At 42.7% G+C, this 13,147-nt stretch overlaps 1 protein-coding gene across 1 annotated transcript in view; it reads right to left on the bottom strand.

The window, feature by feature from the left end:
• LOC126980628 (hemicentin-1-like) overlaps positions 1–11,995 on the bottom strand; it is a 163,710-nt gene extending 151,715 nt beyond the window's left edge. Inside the window, exons 1-2 of the mRNA XM_050830731.1 lie at positions 11,959–11,995; positions 10,603–10,760 (exon numbers count right to left, since the gene is read on the bottom strand). Coding sequence (XP_050686688.1) covers positions 10,603–10,760; positions 11,959–11,995 — 195 coding nt within the window. The remainder of the gene's footprint in view (positions 1–10,602; positions 10,761–11,958) is intronic.
• Positions 11,996–13,147: the final 1,152 nt, after the last annotated feature.

Here is a 13,147-nt window from a genome sequence, read left to right on the forward strand (position 1 = left end):
TCCCTTTCCTCCCTCCCTCCCTCGACAACTTTATACACCTGCAGGAGTTATTCAGGTGTGAGGTGGACATGACACACAGGCGGCGGCATATATATGTGTGTGTGTGTGTGTGTGCGCGTGTGCGTGTGTGTATGCGTGTGGGTTGCCGTGTCATTACCTGAAGGATTGACACACACACACACACACACACACACACACACACACACACACACGTACTGACCCGAATGGCAGGTAATGTGTCTTAATTACATTTCATTACCTGGCGGTTCACAGGTAACTTGACCGCCCACTTTGTACCCACTGAGAGAGAGAGAGAGAGAGAGAGAGAGAGAGAGAGAGAGAGAGAGAGAGATACCGTATATAACATTGCAATCAACTACCAGCGCAATAAACTCACCTGCCCTCTATTGCACCTGTCGAGAATATTGTTATTTGCTGACCTAACACACCTGTGGCGATGCACCTCATTAGACACCAATTAGAGGAAGGTAGAGAGTCGCTTCGTTAGGACAGTCGACGCTACCACCACCACCACCACCAGTTGAAAGTGTAGAGTTGTGTTTGTCGACGAGTAACTTTCCTCCTGGTCATTTTCTCCTTCTCTCTTCCCTCTTCCTCCTCCTCCTTCCTTCATCTTACGACTTTACTCCTTTCTTCCTCCTCCTTCTCGTCCACCTGCCTTCTTGTTTCATTCTTCTCCTTTTTTTCATTTGCATTCTCATTCTCTTCCTTCTCTTCTTCAACTTCCTATTCCTCTTCCTCAACTTTGTTTTTCCTCATCCTAATCCTCCTCTCCATCTTCATCTATCTTCTCCTCCTCCAGTATATCTTCGTCTGCTTTTACCCTTCATCTTCTTCCGCTCCTTCCTCCTTCTTCAGTCTCTCTTTCCTCTTCTTTCACCGTTTCTTTCTTTCCTCGACTGTTTCCTCTTCCTCCTCTTCCTCCTCCTCTTCCTTCCGTCTTGCGCTATATTTGCCAAGTGTCACGAACGTATGTGCTTTGTTTCTTTCCTTAATTGTTGTGGTGGTGTGTGTGTTTGTGTCTCCGGAGTCTTGTTGGGAAGGTTCGCCTCTTTCTCGGCGCCTGGCTGGCTGATTGGCTGTAGATAAAGGCTCCTGAACCTCCTTTGTCTTGTTCTTCGGGTGTTTGATTCTCTTAATGGACGTGTGATTCAATAGTCAACTCATTTAGCATTTTTTGTTTTTGTTTGAGGGGTTGAGTTACTATTTGAGTCGTGATTCATTAAGAAATCCATCAGTGTTTGTTTAGTTTGTTGTTATGTCGAGTAGCGGTGAGATCCTCCGTTTTCTCTTTATATCTTCTTTTACTCTCCTCCTCTTACTCTTTCTCTTCCTCCACTCTCTTGTCTTAATTTCCTCTCCACCGTCATCTGTCTTTTTCCTTTAACATTTTTTTTTTTCATTTTTCTCCACTTTCTTCTCCTCCGTTAGTCTTTTCTTTTACCTCTTGTACAATTCCTTCGGACTGTTTAACACCATATATTTATTTTTGTGGGGGTGGTTGGGCGACTGTATTGATTTGACCCTCTAGTCCAGCCATCACAGTTCGAGCACTCGCCTTCACTGACCTCCTCATCTCGTGAAGTAACTACATCACTATATTCTCGACATCTTTTTCAGTCTAGCTTAATAGAAATAACGTTGTCAGCGCATTTCCAGCGACTGATTATTTTTCAATCTGGTCCACTCACTTTACGACACTAAGAAAAATATATTGATTTAAACGGACTGAAAGGAGTGTTGTAAAGAAAAGAAACCAAGAGACTGAAGGATGAGGTGAAGTAAGCATGGAAAGATGAAGGCTGAAACAGGAGGAAGATGGCATACTGAAGGAAAAAGAGATAAATGAAGATGGAAAGGAAGCTAAATACAAGAAAGTCTGTATCTCTTGCCATAAAGAAAAAGACTGCAACCATTAGAGCTTTTGCTTCAGTTTGCATCCGTTGGTTGTGCATGCCACTGGGGAAGCACTTGTGGGCCTTACCTGTGCAAAGTATAGTGCAGAGACTTTACTTCCCAGGCCGCGTGAATAATTCGATGACACAAAAGGAAAAGATTGTGGTAAATGTTCATTTGGCTTGTTGCAATGTGTTTTTTTGTGTTTTTGTTGGTTGGGGTGGTAGAGGTAAGGTCCTGGATGGTAGTGCAGCATAGAATTCACTGATATATCTTGTGCCAAAAATAAAAGAATGTGATAGCGGTTCATTTGGAGAGTCATGTTTCTTTTTTGTTCGTTTTTTTCTGAGTAGTGGGGGAAAAGATAAGGCCGTGGAGGGTGGTGCAGGTTGATATAGGTAAATATATGATTGTCCCAAAAATAAAAATTGAGATGGTGGTTCATTTTTAGAGTGTTGTCCTGTGTATTTTTTGTGTTTGTTTCTTTGAGTTGTGGGATTTAAGGTAAGGCTGTGGAGGGAGGTGAAGGTAGATACAGGTAAATATCTGTTTGTACCAAAAATAAAAAGTGTGATAGCTGTTAATTTGGAGAGTATTTTCATGTGCTCTTTTTGTTCGCTTGGATTTTATTTCTCCGTTTTATGTTTAGAGTTTAAGGTTTATCTCTCTCAACACATCTCTGGAACTAAGGCAAAATTTTATCATATCTCTTCCGTGTTAGACCAGCATGTTACGGATGATTATTTTCCTCGTTTTTATGAAGCTCCAGATATGCCACCAAAGAGTAGTAGTAGTTATTCCTAGGTTTTAATGTCCATGTCTGTTTTAAGAATGCTTTTACCTTGTTGTAGCGATGGATGATGGAAAAAAAAACTCCTACCATCCGCTTCTCCCGCTCCCACACTCCCGAGGGATACAGAACGCCGTGTCTCTTGCAAAATACTGCGGGTTTTCATTCGAGAGAGGAAGAAATGAAGTTTTCTGTGCACAGCAACTCCGGGGAAGGCATGAACGAAATGCACTGTTTTGAGGTGAAATTGCTGATCTTTGGTTAGGAGAAGGTTGGGCAGCAAGAGGAGGAAAGGATGAACGAGAGAGAAGGGTTTTCATTCCTCTTTTTTTATTTTATTTTTCTCTCCCGGCCCGGATAAATGTGTAAGCAAGACCTATATGTGATCTTTTGTAGGGAAATCTGTTAATGCTCAGGAGGAAGTGGAACAGGAAAAAGAGGAAAAAAAAGTAGATATCTCGTTTCTCTTCTCTTTCCTATCCCCTTAACTCTTTGGCTGACTATACAAACTTAGGGTGAGAAGCTTTGGTCAGGAGGGTTTGACGTCGGAAGAGGAAGAAAAGGTGGAGGAAAAGAGATATCCCAGCAGTTACTCTTTTCCCTCTCCTTTCCCTCTCTCGGTGCGTGGGTCCGTGGAGGCTGTGTGGGCAACTCTGTTCATCTTTCTTACGGAGCCCTAATCCAGGACTGGCCGCTCTGAGCCCCAAACTGCAGCCTGCTATGCGTCACTCCCGCATCCTCCCTTGAGCCCCTCGCCACGCGCGCCTTTACGGGAAGTTACAGGAAGGAGAGAGGGAGGCTGAGGACGCCGAGAGGAAGGAAGCTGGTCTGAGAGGAGAGCATGAAACGAGAGTAGGAAGATTGGAAGCAGGAGGAAAGGGAGAGTAGCAAATGTGATAGGAAGAAAGTATGCTAGGGAACTGGATGCATGCAGGAAGATAAAGGGATTGAAGGAGAGAGGGAGGCTGAAGACGCAGAGAGGAAGAAAGCTGGGCTGAGTGGAGAGTATTAAACGAGAGTAGGAAGGAAAGGAGGTAGGAGGAGAGGCAGCGTGTCAGATGTGATAGGAAGGAAGAATGCTTAGTAAATTAAAGGACGAAAGGAAAAGAGGAGAAAGGGTGAAAGATGAGAGAAGGGCGAGATTATTGAAGGAAGGAAGAGAGAGAAAGAGAGGGATACAAATGTGATGAGAAGTGGGAAAGAAAAGTAATCGATATAGGATAGAAGGAAGACAGGGATGAAAGGTAACAGATAGAACCAGGAGGAAATGGAAAGAGGAAGGAGGGAGATAAAGTGGTGGGTGTGAGAAGAAATAAGATAAGACAAAGAGGAAGGGTGAAGTTGAAGGAAAGTGAGAAAGGAACATAGCTAGAGGATGTGTTTCTGGGTGTGTGAGTGGGTGTGTTACAAGTCCAGCGTCCAGTAGTTGATCAAGTCTGCAAGTTTTATGGAGACTCGGGAGCGGGTTGTGGCAGAGTTTACATGCAAGTTGCAAGCGTGTTTGGCTTGTTTTCAAAGAGATCGTTTCAAGCGGGGCAGTAAGTTTGAATTCAGCTTTAGGACAAGTTCAAAGTTATTTTTCTCTCCTTCACTCGCGTTCATTTTTAAGTTTTCCGAGCCAGTAATAAGGGTTTTCATAACTTTCGTCGCTCGGAGCTAAATCTCTTTGGGATCATTGAATTCCGGTGCTGGATGTTCAGGGGAGGCGGTGGCTGAGTGGATAGCGTGACGGCGCCGCGTCCAGGACGACGCGGGATCGCGCCCCGCCCAGTGCCACAAACTGGGACTTTTCAGTCACCGCCGAGTGCCCTAAAACTACCCGCATGCTGTCCAGAAGACCACCCATCAACCCGGTCTCTAGATTCCAGGATCAAAGAAGAGCTCCGGGGGGCAGCATGAGCCAATGCAAGATGGCGCCACTTTAAACACTTGCCTGGGCCACAACGGGCTGGGCCATACCATCAGGCCCCTCCAAGCAAGCCTACCGGCCCCATAGGCGAAAACGCAAAAAAAAAAAAAATGTCTGTGGGTTGTCATACTGCGTGGTTCCTTTTGGTTTTTTCGTTTAATTTAAAGATGTAGGATCAGGTTAAGGTCGTTGGGTGCGTGAGTGTTTGTTTGTTTGTGTGATGAGGGGGAGGTGTTTTGGTATTCGTTTTTTACTACCAAGAGAAAAGAAAACGTGTCACTATGTTATGTGAACGTTAGCTTAATTTAGTTCAACTCATTATCGTTGTCTTGAAAAATATCGATTATATATCGATTAATTTAGAGAAAAGAACGAAAAAGATAATAAATCGCTCTTCCCAAACGCTACCAATTAATCCATCTTTTCTGGCTATTTTATTTAGTTTTGCTACTTTTTACTCAAGGTCAGTTTCACTACGGTTCTGTTTTTCCCTTGTGGCCTAAGGTGATTTAGCGTGACCTCACCTCAGTTTGACCTTGGCAACATAGCTTCATTGAAGCTATACATGGAAGGAGAGGAACACAGGTTAATTGGAAGCGTTACCTTCAAGGGAGGAGAAAGGAGATCTGGGGAACATTTAGAGACTGGTGAAAGGGAGCAAATGAAGATCAAAGGGACGGGAAACTGGAGAAGACATGACATAAGGGGAAGATAAAGGAAAACGGGATAGGTGAAGGAAGGACGAGGGGGGAACAGACAAAAAAAAGTGAAGATCGAAAATGGTGAGGGTCAGGACAGCTGGGAAAACAAAAATAGTACAAGGGGAAAAGGAAACTATGTAAAAGAAATGGAGAAGTAAATTAAAACTTTAAAAAAATTCACAGGAGCAATGCAGAATGAAAAAAAAACTAGGAAAATTAAAAGGATGATAAATGAAGAGATAGTAAGTTTGATAGTTTTTAGAAGTAAGAGTAAAGGAAGAATTGGGAAAAGAAGATGAGAAGGATAAATTGGAAACATGGAAATGCAGGCCACAGAAAGCCTATTGGCTCATTAAGAGGTCGCCCGCTTGGGTGATTTAATCTGCTCGACCGCCACTTGGGGCTTGTTGAGCAGATGAAAGCACCTCGATATTGAGGAGCAGATGAAAGCACCTCGTTATTCAGTTTACTCCCAACGCAACGAGATGACGGTCGATTCTATATTTGAAGGAGTTGATGGTATTCGCATTTACTACTTCTGAGGGAAGATTGTTCCAGTGGCGGATGATTCGTTTGAAAAGGAACTCCTTCCAATGTCTGTGTTACATCGACTCGACTGAATGGGTAAGCCGTTATTTCTAGTTCTTGAGTTGGTTTGCAGTTCAAAGAATTTGGAGTAATCGACGTTATTGAACTTTTTCAGATACTTGAAGACTTGAATCATATCCCCTCGTAGGCGGAGGAGGTAAAAATGAGGTCAGGCACTTATTAAAATTGTAAGTCTTCCTTCACCTGATACGGACGATGAGGAAATAATAAAAGATAAAATTGAATAAGTGAAATCCAGAAAAGGGAATTATTATTGAAAGGAGTGAAAATGACAGAAAAAAATGATGCACAGAAATAATTAATCTCTCACACAATGTTTTCTTCTTCCTCTTTTTTTCCTCTTCCTCCTCTTCCTCATAGTACTTCTCCATCTTCGGCTCATTTTACTTCCTTTATCATTCTTTATTACCTCCGTCTCTGTTCCTTATTCTCCTTACCTCCACCTCTCTTCTCACCTTTATTACTTCATCTTATTCATTTCCCTTACGTTCCTTTCTCATATTCATTCCTGCACACTTTCCTCCTCGTTATACACCTCTCTCTCTCTCTCTCTCTCTCTCTCTCTCTCTCTCTCTCTCTCTCTCTCTCTCTCTCTCTCTCTCTCTCTCTCTCTCTCTCTCTCTCTCTCTCTCTCTCTCTCTCTCTCTCTCTCTCTCTCTCTCTCTCTCTCTCTCTCTCTCTCTCTCTCTCTCTCTCTCTCTCTTCTCTCTTCTCTCCTCTCTCTTCTCTTTGTCTATTTGTCTTTTATTATCTTTTTTTTTTATCCTTGTTTATCAATCAAACTCCTTTTCTTCTCTCGTCCATCGCCTTTCTCTAGTTTATTGGTTTATTTTTCTTATCATTATTTTTTCTTTTCCCTCGTATCTCTTCCTCCTCCCCTTTATTCTTCTGTAGTTCGCATGCGTTATCTATCTTCATTCATTCCTCTAATCCCTTTACCGATATTCCCCTTTCCCTAACAAACCCCCAAATCGTGTTACTCCTCAAAACAAATCAAATTGGAACTTTTCTCGCATCGCTAAAGGTCGTGTGTGTGTGTGTGTGTGTGTGTGTGTGTGTGTGTATGGGTGTGGTTGTTTTATGGATTTGTTTCTCATAACATAATTGCTTCCATTTCATCAGTCAGGAACGAAACCAAAGACGATCTCCACGAACTATATACAGTAATGCTATCTAAGGGCAAACAGAGAGAGAGGGAGAGGGAGAGGGAAACGGACAGATAGACAAACACTACGTTATCACACACATACAACCAAAACAAGAGACGCACACAAAACAAACCACAGAAACACAGATCCAGACAACAAAACAAAGAGAGAAACAGAGATATACGAAGCCAGATCTGGAAAAGAGCAAGGCGTATATGGTAGCAAAACCCCCTGGAATGATCTCCCGTCTCCTCAACATGCAGACGAAGTGAACCGCAGCCCAGGTAAGCCGGGATTGTACCTGTGCTGTAAATGGCTCGTAAAACACCTTGCCACTCACCTGTAGGAAGAAAGACGTAGGAGAACGATGTAAACGAAGTGAGAGGGTTGAGCTTGTTAAGCCTCTTGTGCATGTGGAAAGAGAGAGAGAGAGAGAGAATTGCTTGAGCGGGTTTTCCATCACGTTTGATACCATAATTAAGTTTTCGACATCGGGCGGGTCCATCTGATGAGTGTGTGTAGTGCCGATTACCAGAGAGAGATGATAAATTAAAGAAACGGGTAAAAAATTAAGAGAAAAGAGACAAAAACGGGAAAAAAACAAGGGGTGAGCATGAAGAGAAAAGAAGAAAAAACAAAAATGGAAGCAAAGGGGAAAGAGAGGAAAAAGAAATGGGGAAAAACTGAAAAATGCCGAGAGTATTCAATTATTACATGTTTCAAGCGCGTTTTTTTTTTTTCACTTCTGCTCGCGCTCTTCTTTTTTTCATTTTTTCAGCACTCCAGGGTAACGTTTTTGTTGTTATTGTTTTTGGTGGGGTTGTTTTCTTTCTACCCATTATCATTATTACTATTGTCATTATTTAGTTATTGTTTTTAGTATTATCTTTTCTCCTATTACTTTTTTGCTGCGAGAATTATCATGGTAGAAAAAATAGTAGTAGTAGTAGTAATAGTAGTAGTAGTAGTAGTTGTTGTTGTCGTTATTGTAGTCGGTATTGTTGTTGTTGTTAAGAGTATTTATATAACTCCGATAAATAAAGAAATTCCTTAGCGTCGGGTTCACGTTCCTCTCACCTTAATCACTCCGCCTTCCTCAGGTGCGAGCCATGTGCTTCGCCCTTTCTAATTAACAGGTGTGTGTATACCCAATCCTTGCCTCTAAGCCGGCTCTCTTTTCTTTTTCTTTTCCACTTGTCTTTATTTCTTTGTTTGTCTCCGTTTTCTTCTTTTCTATCTATATCCCTTTCCTGTCTTCCCTTCCTTCCTTTGTTTTCATTTTTCTCTACTCCCCGTTCTCTATAGCTCCTTATTCTCCTTTTTCTCATTCTTTTCTAACAGTCGATGTTTTCCTTTGTTTGTCTTCTACTTCCCTGTCGACATCCTCTTCTCTCCCGTTTTCACCCCCTTCATTCTTTTCGTCTCTCCTGTCTAGTCCCATTCTCTCTCTCCTCTCCTATTCATTCTCCTCCGGTTCTTTCTTCTGTCCCCTTCTGTATTTTTTTTCTCCCATCTTCTGTGTTCCTCCCTCGCTTTCTCTTCATCTTTCTCCATTCCCCTCGCCTCCATTTCTTTCTTCTGTCCATGTCTGTGTTGTTTTCCTTTATCTGTGTTCCACTATTTCTCTTCAAAACGTCTCATTTCCGCTTTCATCCAGTCTTTTCATCTTCCTCTGTCTGTGTATTTTCTGTTAACTCCTGTGCACCACCCTCTCCCTCTCTTTCTCTTCACCTCATTTCTTTCCCCTTCCCTCGCATCCCTCCCTCTCGCTCAATCAGTCTGTTTCTTTGCTCTCATCTCCCTTGTCTTTCTCTCCCTCTTTTTCTACGCACCCTTTGTCTCATTCTCTCCCTCCTGCTATGAGTGACAGGTGTGCTAATCTGTAAAATTCACTCACCACGCTTTCGTTAGTTTTTCTCTTCCCTTCGTTCTCGCATTTTTTTCAATCCTTCCCTCCTCTCGCCCTTCTGCTCTCAATACATATCTACCTGCAATATATACATTCCTAACTGTCTGCCTACCTTTCTACCTACCTTTCTATCTTCTTATTTACCTTTCTTCACGTCTTCGTACCTATCCACTCACACCCTTATCGTCTTTTCATCCTGTCGACATCCCTATTTTCACTTTCTTCCTTATTCCTCCTCCTCAATCATCGTTTCTTCTCCTCCTCCCCAGTTTATCCTTCTTCCTCCCTTCCCCAATTTATCCTCTTTCTCCTCTTCCTCAATCAGTCCTTTTCTTCGCTTCGTCTCTTCTTTATTTCTTTTCCAATCTAGCCTTCTCCTCCTTCCTTTCAATCAATCGTTATACCTTCCCATCTACCTATCTGCTCACGTACATTCCTACCTACTCTCCTGCTGATCAAATTGTTCCTTTCATGTTGAGATTTATTGCCGGTGTTAAGGACTTACAAATCTTAGCAGTGATGAGAGGGAGCGTGAGAGAGAGAGAGAGAGAGATTTATGGAGATGAAGCCGAAAGAATGTTCTGTAGATCCGGCATCGTATTTCACGTAAAAATTATTGTATTGACCACAGCTGCCATAACTTTACTTGTACACACACACACACACACACACACACACACACGCACACGCACACGCACACTCACCACCACCACCTTTACCCAGCAACAAAGGCACGTCATGATCAAGGAATTTTAAAAGACCAGAAAAAAGAGCACTGATGAAGCCCTTTTTTCTTTCTTTTTTTCTTTTGTATTTAATCCTTGTGCTCAATACTCTCATTTCAGCTTCCGCGCTTCCCTCTTCCCCCTCCTCCTCCTCCTCCTCTTTCTCCTCCTCCTCCTCCTCCTCTTCCCCCTTCTACTCCTCCTCCTCTTCCCCTCGCTTTCCAATATTTTCTCCCTTTCATCTCCTGTCACTTTACCCTCCTTTCTTGTCTCATTTTTCTCTCATCTTTTCTTCTCTTTATTACTTTTCACTTTACATTTTATATCCCTAATCACTCTTTTTATTTTCCGTCTCTTCCTCCCCCTCCTCTTTTTCCTTCCGTTTCCTTTATTACCTCGTCTCACATCCTCCTCTCCTCCTTCTCCTGTCCTCTCCCTATCTTTTTTTTTTGCCCTTTTTTCCTACTCGATTTTTCTACATCCTTCTCCCCAAGCTATTATTCTAAGGCTCCAAATCGTCCACCAATTCTTTTTCCTTCCCCAATCTGTCCTTCTCTTTCCCTATCTACCCATATATCCTCCTCTTCCTTCTCCCCTTCAACCAGTTTATTCCTTCTCCTCCTTCCCTTCGTCCTTTTAATTTTCAAACTATACTTATCCCATTCCATCTTAATCAGCCCTTCTAATTCTCATCTGTTTAAACCCGTCATTTAATTCTCTTCCTTTTTCTTCTCCTATTCTCCAGTCTGTTCTACTAATCCTCCTTCCCTCCTTATCATTCTCCATCTTAATCAATCATTTTCATTTTCTTTCTCCTCAGACAGTCTTTTGTCTTCTCCTTTTCCTCCTTTTCCTCCTAAATCTCAACCATCTTTCCTCCTCGTCAGTACTCACCGCACGCCCCTTGAGGTTGGCCACGCGGCAGGGCAGTGTGGCGAGCCGTCCCGCCGTCACGGAGATGTTGGTGGGCAAGTCGGGCAGGAGATGGGGGCCGCGGCGAGGGGGGCCGTTGCGATCTGCCTCCTCCTTCCAGTCCGTCTGCTCCTTCCAACCTGTGAGAGGCGAGAGCGCATGTTAAAATGGGTGCACTAAAAGGCGGGTTAGGATAAGAGCGTTAGGGAAGATTGTATGTAAGAACGGAAGGTTTGAAAGGAAGCAAGGATGGTGGACAAGTGGAAAATGTTTACATATGTGATAGAAATGGTAAAGAACGTCTAAATAGGGATATATCAAGTGGAACATTTTGGGAGACTGTATGGAAGGAAGATAGTGTTAGAAAAGATTAAAAAAAAACAAGGTAGGAGATATAGAGCTGTGATAGAATTGGTAAAGTATGTGCATGAATATTGAGAAGAGTTAAAAATAGATAGACGTTAGGGGAGAATGTTTATAAAGAAAGGGAGGAATATACGGATTGAAGAGAAATAGAGGTAGGATATGACAAGGTAAGCTCATATGTATACAGGTTGTTTACAGTGTGTTAGGGGGAAATGTATGTGTGTGAAGGGAAGTTAGGAATATGGAGTGAGTTCAAAGCAGGTTGTTGAAGGGTAGACTATATTAATAAAGCAATGTCCTAAGGAGATGGTGAGGATGAAGTTAGAAGGGAGGGTGTGGGTGAAAGGAAAATAATGATAAAAGGGAGGAGGGGGATTGAGAAGAGATCTGGGACGAGAAGGTACCAGAGTAAAAATGAACTTGGGTAAAAAGAAAAGATGACAGACAAGGAATTGATGGATGGGTTCGGGAAAGAAAAACGCAAATGAGGTACTGGCGGAATAACGTTCAAGAATGTGGAGATATTGGTACGAAATTACGAAAATGATGAATGAGAGAGAGCATATAACACATAGGTAGTAAAATCTGGCCCGCCGATACCGTAGATTTTTTAACGGCATCAGTATCAGAGAGACGTAGTACCAATGAAATAACGGGTCTTGAGATGAATAAATTGTTGAATATAATAAAAAAAATGACGGAAGTAAGGAAGGAAAACGTAACTTATGGCTTCCTTTCAATGGTTACTTTACTATTTATGTGTGTGTGTGTGTGTGTGTGTGTGTGTGTGTGTGTGTGTGTGTGTGTGTGTGTGTGTGTGTGTGTGTGTGTGTGTGTGTGTGTGTGTGTGTGTGTGTGTGTGTGTGTGTGTGTGTGTGTGTGTGTGTGTGTGTGTGTGTGTGTGTGTGTGTGTGTGTGTTTTCCTTCTTGTTTTGTGCCTGTTATTCTCTCCTTTCCTCCTTCTTCTCTCACCCTTCCTCCACTCCAAAAACACCCTCAGCAATAACATCACGCACTCTACCCAACTCTCTCTCTCTCTCTCTCTCTCTCTCTCTCTCTCTCTCTCTCTCTCTCTCTCTCTCTCTCTCTCTCTCTCTCTCTCTCTCTCTCTCTCTCTCTCTCTCTCTCTCTCTCTCTCTCTCTCTCTCTCTCTCTCTCTCTTTGTCACGTTGCCTATCCATCCGTTGATCGACAAATACAACACATCCATCAAACTTGCAAGAGGAACTAAGGGAGAATTTCTGCTTCCCTCACATTAACGACAAAAAAACAGGGATCTTTGTAGTGGTAATAGTAGTGGTAATAGTAATAGTAATAGTAGTGGTAATGGTCGTAATTGTTGTTTTAGTTGTTGTTGTGGTCGTGTTAAGGAATAAGGTTGAAATGTTTAAGGTTCATTTTCTGTCTTGTCAACAACATCCGCAGTTCCCTCGAGGCTTGCATGCACTCTCTCTCTCTCTCTCTCTCTCTCTCTCTCTCTCTCTCTCTCTCTCTCTCTCTCTCTCTCTCTCTCTCTCTCTCTCTCTCTCTCTCTCTCTCTCTCTCTCTCTCTCTCTCTCTCTCTCTCTCTCTCTCTCTCTCTCTCTCTCTCTCTCTCTCTCTCTCTCTCTCTCTCTCTCTCTCTCTCTCTCTCTCTCTCTCTCTCTCTCTCTCTCTCTCTCTCTCTCTCTCTCTCTCTCTCTCTCTCTCTCTCTCTCTCTCTCTCTCTCTCTCTCTCTCTCTCTCTCTCTCTCTCTCTCTCTCTCTCTCTCTCTCTCTCTCTCTCTCTCTCTCTCTCTCTCTCTCTCTCTCTCTTTCTTAATACCATCCCTTGTGCCCTTCTCTCTTTTGTTTCCACCCCCTTCCCCCTCCTCCTTCTCCTCCTCCTCCTTCCCTCTCCTTCCCTTTATCCCTCTTAGCCTCTATACCTTTGTGTCTCTTTTCCTCTTCTCTATCGGCCACTCCATTCCTCTTGTTTCCTCTATCCTCTTTTTTGACACTGCATTGTCTTCCTTTCCATCTATTTCTTTTGTGTTTTATTGGTTTCCTCTTGTTATCTGTCCCCTTTTTGTTGTTCTTCTTTTTTTCTGTATTCTTATGTGGCTATTTCACTCCCTTGGAATTTACCTTATATCATTGCCTTTTTATTCCTGACCCTCTTTCAACAGGTTTTCTTTTTGTT

The sequence above is a fragment of the Eriocheir sinensis genome, chromosome 44, assembly GCF_024679095.1.
Source record: "Eriocheir sinensis breed Jianghai 21 chromosome 44, ASM2467909v1, whole genome shotgun sequence".
NCBI classification, from domain to species: Eukaryota; Metazoa; Arthropoda; class Malacostraca; order Decapoda; family Varunidae; genus Eriocheir; species Eriocheir sinensis.